We start from the raw sequence: 11,652 nt of genomic DNA on the forward strand, positions 1-11,652 counted from the left end.
CTGTCACTACTCACTATACACCACACACTGGCACACTGCACACTATTGTCGAGTGTAGGTATACAAAATACACGAATAGACGATTTGAGACTACAGTATAGTACAGTATCTCATAACAGTCAGACAGTCAGTACTATATTATAGTAGTTGTACACCGACACGCATACCGTAAGGTTGCGATACCGTCTACATTGATCGTGCGTTACAATATTTTATTTTTCTAGACATCAATTCAAATCATTATTTTCACTCTGCTGACTTACAACGAGATTTGCAATTTTGCATAAATAATAATAATACGACAGTCTTTTTTCAGACAGGTAAGATTTTTATTTTCTGATTTCCTTAACACACTTGAAAAAACCATAGGTAATCGTCGACATAATATTATCATATTGTGTGTAGGTATGCGACTTTCGAATAGTATCAACTATTATTATTATTTTCCTAAGTCGCTATTAATCGAAATGATGTCGTTTTGTGCACAGTTGATATAAAATATATCGTTTGTATTTGAAATGGTAGGCAATAGGCATATTATAATATTATATTTATTAACGCAGAGTGTTTATGATAGACGACGATAGTGTATACCTGCCGTAATATTTTAGTTGGTTGCGATTTAAAATTTTTATATAGTTACTAACGGCTAGCGCTATACTGCAATATTATAGTACCATCTTCATTTCCTTTGTCTACTGTATATTTGTGTTTATATTTTATTTTATTTCATTGTCTGATTGTCATTTAACTAGTATTATTTTACCCCAATATTTTGGTTTTTGATAAGATAATTCTAGAGATAATTCCGTAGTTCATGTGTATTGACGATTTCGTTGATACCATTTACGTTATCTAGTGGTGAAATTCTCAAAATATAATATAGATTTAAAAAACGGGCGTACCAACCAATAATTATCTTACTATGACCGGTTACCTCGCCGGTTACACTTAAAAAAATCAACGAAATAATAAAATTAAATTTTTTTATCAATATCACCCCAAAATTGTATTCACAAATAATCCAATTTTAAAATGAAAAATCAATATAATTATACATTTATACCTACCATTGTAGCTTAGGAAGGTGAATAGTAATTGAAATATTAAATAAATTTAATGTTTATATTATGTAATTACTGATGTATTTCTATATACGTAAGGGCGCGGTAGGTACTTATACAAATTTAGGTATTTATTAAAATTAGATGTACCTATATGGCTATATAGTCATATAGATTAGCAAAAAGTTAAAAAATACATTCAATAATTATAAAGAAATATTTTAAACGTTTAGTTTCAAAATTCTTCTGGTTATGTACTATATTTTGTTAATATTTAGTAGGTTCTTTATATTATATAAATGTAACAATAATATGTACAACAATAATTTATGTGTTCTGGTGTTCATATGCATGTATAGAAAAATGTATTAGTAAAATGATCCGCAAGTAGATAATTTAAATTTTTCAATAATTTATTCAATATCATAAATTATAACATAATTTTTTATTCATTCATCTTCTTATATATTATGCATGGACTACATTTTTTCCTGTTTATGAATTCGATACATAATATGAATTGCAAAGGTACCTAAATAATTTGTTTTGTTAGATAAATTTTAATAAATAAGAATATAAATATAAATATAAATTGATAAATACTTTTCAACATAACCATTATGAATTGATTTTTCATATTTTGGAATTTTGGTATTTTAACCACACTTCTGCAATGTTGAGAAAGTATTTTGATTGTCTTTGTCAATTTACGAGCGAATGCTAATTGCATTTGCTCATGAATTTACAAAACCTATTATTATCATTTATTACGAATATTCTTCGTTTTGTGTTCATCAACCTTTATGATAACATTTTTTATTCATTAGATAATATTAGAATCTAAACTTATAAAATAATATATTGATCGAAATCAAATTCGTGAAACCTAGGGTCCTTAAATTTTAGATTTTGAGTGGAGCGATAAGCAGGTAAATAATTATATAGGCACGTTAATTCTTACTTATAACTTATAAGATGTGTAAATTAATTCACGAATACAAAAATGAGATATTATACAAGTTCCTACACTGTAAAAACATTTGCTCGGTTTAACAATGCTGAGTTTTTTTTGTGGTGTTTGACATTATTTGTTTGAGCAGTAAAAATGATTCAATTTTCAACTTTAAACGTAATAAATTGGATTTAGTCAGTACTTTGGGAGGTCAAAATTATTTTAATGTTTTTAATTATATAATGAATAGTTACTTTTAACAATATTTTTTGTTATTACGTATTTATTACACCAACCATAATACGATGAATGTTTATTATTAGTCACTTATTACACATATAACTTTATAGGCATTAAAAAAATCTATTATATTATTTTGCTTGTATTTTCGAATCAAGCGGAGATCGTTAAAACAATTAAGTCGTAGTATATAATATATCGTTTATATATTATTTTCATAAAACACAATATAGGAATTAGGAACCTCCAGTAAATATTTATTTCTGAGTTCTGGCTGAATTATAGAAGCGAATATTTGCAGGTATAACAATAACTTATGATATTATATTGTTATTTGTTATAATTATCATGCAAAATAGTATAGCCCCGATTGTAGCTATATGTAATTTATGAATTATTCGTTGTTTACATATGTATAGCAACGCGTTGAATGATAATATAATAATTTAGGTATACTACACACTGGTCATGCTGTATGCTACACCCGATATAAAAAATAACACACTTTTTTATAACTATATAACTGTATATTGTAATATACACATACCACTTGGCACATATCTCTGCTGGTTTTAGTCGCGATCGCTGCTGCATAAAATTAAAACAACCATTATGTAATAGTGGTCTTACTTATAGCGGCTACTATAAAATATCTATAAACATAATAATATTATATTATATTTTGTGCGTACGTGAATGTAGACTGGCGGATCTCGCAGATCTTTATTCAGTCCCGTTCAAGCCACGTAAAGTTAGTTACAGTTAAAAACAATTTTCGACGCAGTTAGTTTTTTTCTTAATTTATATTTATACGTCATAATATGATGTGAACGGTGTTCGTCATGCATATAATATACCAATATCCAATTTTCTTACCATAAGAATTTCATAATTAAATTTTTATTTATTTTATTTTGATATGTATTGTTATAATTTTTGTTTAAATAACTGATTATTCCATTTATTATTTTTAAATTAAGTAGGTATAGGCAAGCAAATCATAATTTCCACATAATTAATTTTTAGGGTGATCACAGTTTGAGAACCGTTGATTGTTGACGTACATATCACAAAGTACGTTGTTAAAAAGTATACGTATAATGTGTGATATTATACCGTGTAATTTGTATAATACCGCAGTCACTGGCGCCTGATTAATTGTAATTCGTTAAAAAAATAGTTTGAACAAAAAAAATTCGGCGTAGCTGTAGATAAATAAAACGGCATATTTCACTATTACATTATACATTTATACCTATGGTTTTATTCTCGCATGTGTGGTTATTAATCTTACCTACGTACCTATAAGTAATGCGTATTACACCGTATCAGCTTATATTTATTAATATAATAATTTATAACTAGAATTAACGATTTTAAAATTTAAAACCTCATAAAAAATTAATTTGGGTTTACGCTAAACTTTGTTTTTAATTTTTGAAACAAAAATTGGGAAGATTTTTCATGTAAATCTAGTCTTTGACAAGGTCAATTTTCTTATTTTGTTGTACCTAATTCAAAACGAATAAGTACCCATGGATACCTTAAAAATTTGCCAAATGTTTATATATTAGAATTTTTATCCATACTAATTGATATATTATATGTTATTACTTTACAATAGGTAGTATAATTTCAAGTCATCAAAATATTTCACTATTTATAAGCTACTTATATAGACATAGACATAGGTCATAGAAATTCGATTTTTTTCCATAAATGTCGATAAATGTTTTCGCTGGAGTTAAAAAGCTTGAAAATTTTCTACATGGTTCCTCATAAGTTGTTATCAAAGCTATTTAAATGTACTAAAGATACAAAACCGCAAAAGACATGATTATTTTTGATTTGAATTACAAATTTTGACAAATAATAAATGAAAAATGAATGAAAAAAAATCATAAAAATTTGAAAATTATTTTGTTGTTAAAAATGGATAAAATGTTCAATTTGTATAGCTAATGCTCGGAAATTTAATAGAAGGAATATGAACTAGTTCATACTTGAACCAAAAAATAAGAAAATCAATACGCTCAGAATCTAAAACGTAGAACATAATTTATATTGAAAGTCACTTTCTGAACTAATCCATTTTTTGGTTTAATTGTATGTACAAAGTTCAAGGTGAATCATGTACACAGGTATAGATTCTAATCAAATTAACACACAGTTAAGTTTCACCTTATGAATTCGTGAAGAAGATAATTCAATAGGTTACCGAGACGAGGTTATCGAGAAGTTTACGTTGCGGAAATCACGCGATATAGGATTGATATTAATTTAATTTATATTTATTTTCAATACTTAACAAAGTAAAAACGTACACTTAATTAGTATAACTTATGCTTAGTTCTTAGTAAAATATTATCTATTGAACAGGTATTATTGATTAGAAAAAAGCGGATATTAATAGGTAATTAATTTATATCGTATTCATAATTATTTATAGGAAGGTAACATTGATAAAATAAAAAAATAAAAAAATTTTAGTTTATAAAACCAGATAATAAATAAAATGGTTACAAATATCTAAAATAATAAAGTATAAATGTTTAGTATTGTAGATGCTATAATGCATAATACAATTTGTATGAATAATTATTTATTATTCGTATCTACAAATGGTCAACGACGAGGAAGTTTTTCTCGAAATTTCATTTTGAGTTACATGATTTTATCAGTTTTTGTGTTTAATTGGTCGAGAATTCCTTTTAAACGAATAGGTACCTACTGATATAATTTTGCATATTATGTATCCATTATTTTATAAAGAAACTAACGTTTTTCTATAAATAATAAGAATACCGTAGCTAATATAATATCACGCGTTGTGTTATTGTGGCCTGTATATAACTTTAGATAGCAATAATTATTATATAACATTACTAATACATTATTATATAAATTTAAATTGTGACTACCATAGTACCTAGGTACCTATATTATATATATATAGTAAAAAGATTTTATTTATACACATACTGTTTTATAAATAAAAAGCCTTGGAACTTGCTCTGTTGTATAGGTTGTAATTCGTCATTGACTTTAGGTCACTTTAATGGATGTGTTAATCGTTAAATTTGAATTCAATGATAAATCATTGTATTCAAAAAATGATTCTTTGCAGAGGAGACAGTATACATCACCATATATATTTCTGAGAATAGTATTGTTAATATTATTTATTATAATATATACTAACTGTGCAGTATTACTCGATTTCTACCGCATTATTAAGAAAAGTTCTTGTATACCTACTACGTTTTTCTTAATTAGAAATAAATAACATCATTGTAAAACCAATAAATTCCTCGCTCCGCTCTAAATCTAAACACATATCACTGAACCAATGAGATATATTGAATCTCAACAATACACAAGTATACGCCCCATATCGAATAATAGTATTAATTTAAAAATGTAAAATGAAAAATAATATATTAATATTAACCTATAGTCCGCTTGTATTATTTTTTCTAGTTCAAAAATATTCTATACGTCTATACAATCCAATAAATAAAAATGACATCGATACCGAAAAACGTAAAATTGCGCCGGGAACTTGGTCTTTTCAGCGCAGTCTGTCTTATTATCAGTGTGATGTTGGGTAAGTAATTGTTTATCAGGTATTATATGATATACAAATAGGTTTATGTTATTAGCTGACTTTACTTCGACTTCAAATTATAATAATATGTAATTTTCACTCTGTAGGATCGGGAATATTTGTGTCTCCGGCCAATGCGTTAAAGAACACAGGATCTGTTGGCATGTGTCTGGTCATTTGGATGTCTTGCGGATTGTTATCGCTTTTGGGTAACTATTTTTTTAAATCGACCTTTGTAAATCTATACAACATGTATCTTGATAACTGCTGTAGTTATATTATTTCAATCGCTTTACCCGCAATAATCATGTTCAGGTGCCATGTCGTATGCCGAACTCGGCACGGTTGTCAATAAATCGGGAGGTGAGTTCAGTTTCTATCAGTCTGCATTCGCCGACATGCACAAGTTCTGGGGACCTCTGCCCAGTTTCATATACTCTTGGGTGAGCATCATGTACGTTCGTCCGGCCGAGGTGGCCATCATTATATTGACGTTTGCCGAATACTTCATCCGGCCGTTCAGCATTTTGAGTTCCATGACCCCCGAAACCGAACACACCGTGAAGAAGACCGTCAGCATACTCGCACTTGGTAAGTGCAGCTCTAAAATGTTTTTTGTTTTTTGGTTAATTGTTATTATTATTATTATTATTATTAAGTATAAGAACAGTAAGCTCTTATTACGATGTTTGTATTTTTTATTTTTTCAAGGTATCATAACTTTCATCAACTACACTAGTGTCAAGTGTTTCATAAAAATCCAAAACGTGTTCACTGTGTGTAAAGTCACCGCCTGCATAGTTGTCATAGGTGGTGGAGTATATCAACTCTACCAAGGTGAATGATTTGTATATTTTAACGATGGATTTCGAACATCGATTTTATCGACGTCATATTTTATCACTGTTTATCGTTACAGGAAATACCAAAAATTTGATGACTGGATTCGAAGGCACAACGTTATCCATAGACACACTCCCGATAGCTTTTTACAGCGGCCTTTGGGCGTATGATGGATGGTAAGTCTCGTGATCTTGCAATAATCAGTACTTGATTAGGAAAAAAAATAGTAGGGGTATTCTATTGTCACAAAAATAATTTGCGTCTCTGCAGCTAATAATTAATATCCGTTACATATTATATAATTGAAGGGGGGGTTTGCCTCCATACGTCGCGTCTCCTTCATTACCCCCTCAATATATTTCCACAGTCTAACAAATATTTCATAACTTATTATTTGTAGGTACCTATAAGTTGGTGGTAAACTTTTGATGGAAATTATAGTATTTATTTTAAATGGATCAATAATAAAGTATAATTTTAATTAATTTAGTTGTTTATAATATAACGTTTATTTATCATAATAATATATACATGTGACTACCTACAGAACGATACAGTGCCTATATCGTCTATATTTATGCCAAATCAATCAAATATATAAATACCAATATAAGGAAGCCACGGCGTGACCGAGTAGGCAAAAGGACAAAAGGCAGTGAAATATAATGTAATATAATAACGCAGTTTATTGAATCAAAAAAAAAACATGTAAAAAATCGAACTTTTCGCCACATGTATTTAGGGCCTGTATATAGTAATACCTACGCGACGTAAATGTGGTAAAACTCGACTTTTCTTAAAATGTATCGATAAACACGCGCACGGCGGCACTCGGTGTGCACGTTATGTCCGCCGCGCCGGGCACGCCGGGAACAAAGTACGGCCGCGCGCGGCCTGTAAATTTAGCGAGGAACGCGAATAAGGACCGAATGGGGACGCAGGAAGTCCTCAAAGCGGGTAAAGCTGAAAAATCTGAAGAAATTGATACCTTCAAGTTATTTATATTAATAGATATTATTAGATTAATAAATAAACAAATCAATGAATAATAATAAAAAAATACCAATTTCTCGGTAAATATACGTTTTTTTTCTGATAATATTTTCTATTGTGTAAAATTTATATACCTTTTTTTTCTGATAATATCTGATAATATTTTCTATTGTGTATTATATATAATTTATAAAAGCAGAGACCCGGGAGACCGCCCATCGAGTTTTTTCATTGGCCCTCTTTTACGCCGACTTTAAACCAAAGACCCGTGAGACGCGAACCGAATTTTCTCATTGGGGGTTCCCTAAAAAGTATAAAATTTCGACACGGGCAGCGCCACACGGGTATTTGCTTTATAGTTAAGGAGGATATAAATATTAAATATATATAATATATATATATATATTTTGTACAAAATGTCTAAAATCATTCCCAATATCCAAGTATAACAAGAAACATGTAAGGAAGCCATCACCGCAGATGATGCCTAACCTTTTAAAGTTTTAACGGAACATTTAACATTGTAATACATAATTGTAAACATACATTTTTTATTAATCTTAACATGATAAACTCCATAAACAAGAATATTTTTCTATAAATTACCTATTTATTATGATAATTATTCCAAAAAAAAATGTTGTATTTGCTACAAATTCGGAGCCCAAATATTATAGTAGGTTAATATATAGCTAATACAACGCGTACGTTTTACAGGACGGCTACAACCGTGGTGTCCGAGGAAATCAAGAACCCTCGAAGGTACGTAAGATTTCTTCGTTGACGACACATTTTATTGCCATCACTGCTCACTATGTTTTTTCTTCTATACAACGATGAAATGTACGTGTTACAGGAACATACTGCTCAGTATTCTTTTGGCTGTACCGTTTGTCACCATGATTTATGTTCTGATGAACGTGTCGTACTTGACAGTCCTGTCGGTCGCGGAAATGACTTCAGTCCAGGCGGTAGCGGTAGTGAGTATATTATACTGCTTAGCAAAGTCGATATTCGATTTACCTACTATTTATTTCCGTCTGGGTAGAACAATTTTAACGTCTTTAATTCTTAGGAATTTGGAACTCGAGCACTGGGAAGTTTTAGTTTTATAATTCCACTCGGCGTAGCAACGGCGACTTTCGGCTGTGCGCTCAGTGTCCAATTCGGAATTACCAGGTCAGTCGCCGGTTTGGTGTTCGAAATATACTTAATGTCACGTTATACGTATTTAATTTGTTTCATTATTGTATGTGATTTGTTGTTGTCGTAGGTTGTGCTTTGCCGCGAGTAGAGAAGGTCAAATGTTGGAAGTCTTCTCTTACGTGAGCGTAAAAAAGCTGACGCCCGCTCCCGCTGTTGTTTTACAGGTATGTCAATATAACTAAAACGTTGTACTTTTTACATGGAATTCTAATTAAGTGTTGTTTTCGAGTATTTTAAACAATTTAATGTTTTTTTTTCAGGGTTTGCTCACGTTAATTTGTCTGTTGTGTGGAGACATTGTGGTGTTAATAGAGTTCGCTAGCTTCTTAGTGTGGATGTTCTACGGTATCTCCATGGCGGCATTGTTAGTGATGCGTTATACCAAGAGAGACGTTAAACGTCCATTCAAAGTAAACACATCATTATATTGTCGTACTAACGACATTAATGCTATATACCACCTCTATGGTGGTGCCAAATAATGTCTCTCTCGTGTCCTACTATGGACTTGTAGGATACTCTATATATCGGGGGAAAATAACATGATGAAATTATTCATCTTACATCGACTTGATGAATCAATTATATTGTTGCTCCGGGTGCAGTCGTTATATAATATTCCGTTTGTCACCTTTATGGTGGCGGTACAGTCCGTATAATATAATATAGTAACGTTTTCTTCGATGTCCTACTATGGACTTTATATATGACTCCGTGCTTCGAGGGAACGTGTATATGTTGCAAAATAATATGATGAAAATATTCATCTTAATATATTGTGTATTGGATCGAATAAATCGATTTTTCCGGGTCCTCAAAGGACTTAAAATTCCCACCGCATCCGACAACGGATGCGGTGTATAACTATATTATATAATAATATTATATTGTATTAATTTTCCGTGATTGTGTTTCTTTCACTAGCGTCCAATTATTTATAGGTATAGATAATATAATATTTCGAATGATTAGGAGGGTATCACATAACCTTTGTTCCGCCTGCACGACGATGACCTCATATATGACACGCCAATGTTTATGGTAACGAAATGAAATCCTATATATATACTGCTCTGCACATACACACACACTCGCAAATACTATATATAGGTGTATACTGACAGACTGTATCTATAAATATATAAAAATTATATATGGCGTGTAGGTATATGTTTATAGCTGTCGTACCTACCCCGCAAGAAGTATGTAGCTTCGACAAAAAAAACGTATCGTTTGAGCACGCTACGTAGGACGGCGAAAAGTTCCTCGTTTTAATCTGTACATTTTGTTTTCTGTCCGTTCATGCAGGTACCAATCATCATTCCAATATTCGTGCTCATCGTGTCCACCGTTTTGTTCATCACACCCATTCTCAACGATCCCAAGCCACAGTTCCTCATTGGTCTTGTGTTCATCCTGTCGGCGTTTTTGATATACATTCCATTTGTGTACCAGAAAAAGAGGTTATCGATAGTCGGTACGTATACCTATATATTATACTTAATAATTATAATATTACTACGTTGACAAATTTGCATTTCGTATAAATGCATCAGTTGGGTTGCCGAAGTAATAAGTATCAAATATTTCGCAATGATTCATAATCTTGACGTTATATACCAAAAGTCTTGATTTTTGAGTTTGTACTTTAACTGTACGTCTACCTATCATAATTTTTTTATGTTTTAAATATGAATGATTATAAAATTTTCAAAAATACACAGATTACTCCGATTTTTAATAATAAAGTTTATTGTTGTATAATATACAAGTGTTATTTGATTCATGATTGTTAGTAACAAGGTAGGTACACTAGCTAGTAGACCTACTAAATGGTATTATCATAAATCATTGTTAATTTTAAATTATAATAACATCCAAATAGTATTTAAATAGTCAGATATAGCTACCTATTTGTATATTTAAATTTTGTGTACCTACCGACATTTCCTCCTTCTCCCTCCGACACTGTCTACATTGTCTGAAGATAATAGATCGAAGATACTGTGTGATAATATTTTTAGTAGCCACTATAGCCATTTGTGGCGTTACATAAATTTATGGTATTTTTGTTCTATGTATACAGATAACTTCACGAAGTTTATTCAAGTATTAATGGTGGTTGTGCCGCCAGAGAAAGATGAAGAAGATGCTGAGGAAAATTGCAACGTGAAAGATAACGAAGGCGAAACTGAGGCACCTATGATCGCCGCGGTGGTATGAAGACCACCTTAATATAATATATTATAGGCCTCAATAACAAGTTTTCCGGTTGGTTTTACACTCATTACTATACAATATTAATTAATAATGATTATAATATACACGACTGTGGAAACGGAATTCTAGTTTAATATTAATTTTACGTCGTAGCCACGCGACACGTAAGTGGCGAGTCTGTGATATTAGGATTAACAATTGTATATAGTCTGTATATATTATATAACTATCGTGGAAACAGTCGTATATTACGTTAAGCATAACGCCAATTAAAATTTCATTAAGGATAATTTTTTTATATAATAGATTTTTTAATTTATTCATTTCTTGTATTATTATTATTATTTATTATATTTCGTTTTTATAATATTTATAAAAAAGGTTTTCGCCTGTGTCCTCTGTATATTTACCAATTACTGATAATTGTCTGTATATGCATAGTATTATATACTAATATTATAATATATAAGCCACGTGATTCGAATTATTATAATGATTTTATTATGATTTTATTGAAATTTTTTATT

General features: G+C 30.2%; 1 protein-coding gene across 2 annotated transcripts; it reads left to right on the forward strand.

The window, feature by feature from the left end:
- On the forward strand, positions 1–11,652 carry LOC100160046 (b(0,+)-type amino acid transporter 1). 2 transcript variants are annotated; one of them, XM_008182031.3, is made up of 14 exons: positions 1–168; positions 225–320; positions 5,737–5,863; positions 5,971–6,072; positions 6,179–6,454; positions 6,575–6,700; positions 6,783–6,882; positions 8,417–8,461; positions 8,556–8,679; positions 8,775–8,878; positions 8,973–9,069; positions 9,166–9,315; positions 10,214–10,382; positions 10,992–11,629. In XM_008182031.3, exons 3-14 carry the CDS (start codon positions 5,779–5,781, stop codon positions 11,126–11,128), a joined length of 1,515 nt encoding a protein of 504 aa, XP_008180253.1. In that variant the 5' UTR covers positions 1–168; positions 225–320; positions 5,737–5,778; the 3' UTR covers positions 11,129–11,629. The 2 variants fall into 2 exon arrangements, with proteins under 2 accessions (XP_008180253.1, XP_001943940.1); XM_001943905.5 differs by having other exon boundaries at positions 1–320; positions 10,992–11,652.

Source organism: Acyrthosiphon pisum, chromosome A1 (assembly GCF_005508785.2).
Source record: "Acyrthosiphon pisum isolate AL4f chromosome A1, pea_aphid_22Mar2018_4r6ur, whole genome shotgun sequence".
Taxonomy (NCBI): Eukaryota; Metazoa; Arthropoda; class Insecta; order Hemiptera; family Aphididae; genus Acyrthosiphon; species Acyrthosiphon pisum.

Excerpts from the sequence above, each read along its gene's own strand:
- LOC100160046 (XM_001943905.5), top strand. The coding sequence starts at position 5,779 with ATGACATCGATACCGAAAAACGTAAAATTGCGCCGGGAACTTGGTCTT. Across the intron at positions 6,701-6,782 it reads AGTATATCAACTCTACCAAG|GAAATACCAAAAATTTGATG; the intron begins GTGAATGATTTG and ends TTATCGTTACAG. Across the intron at positions 9,316-10,213 it reads ACGTTAAACGTCCATTCAAA|GTACCAATCATCATTCCAAT; the intron begins GTAAACACATCA and ends CCGTTCATGCAG.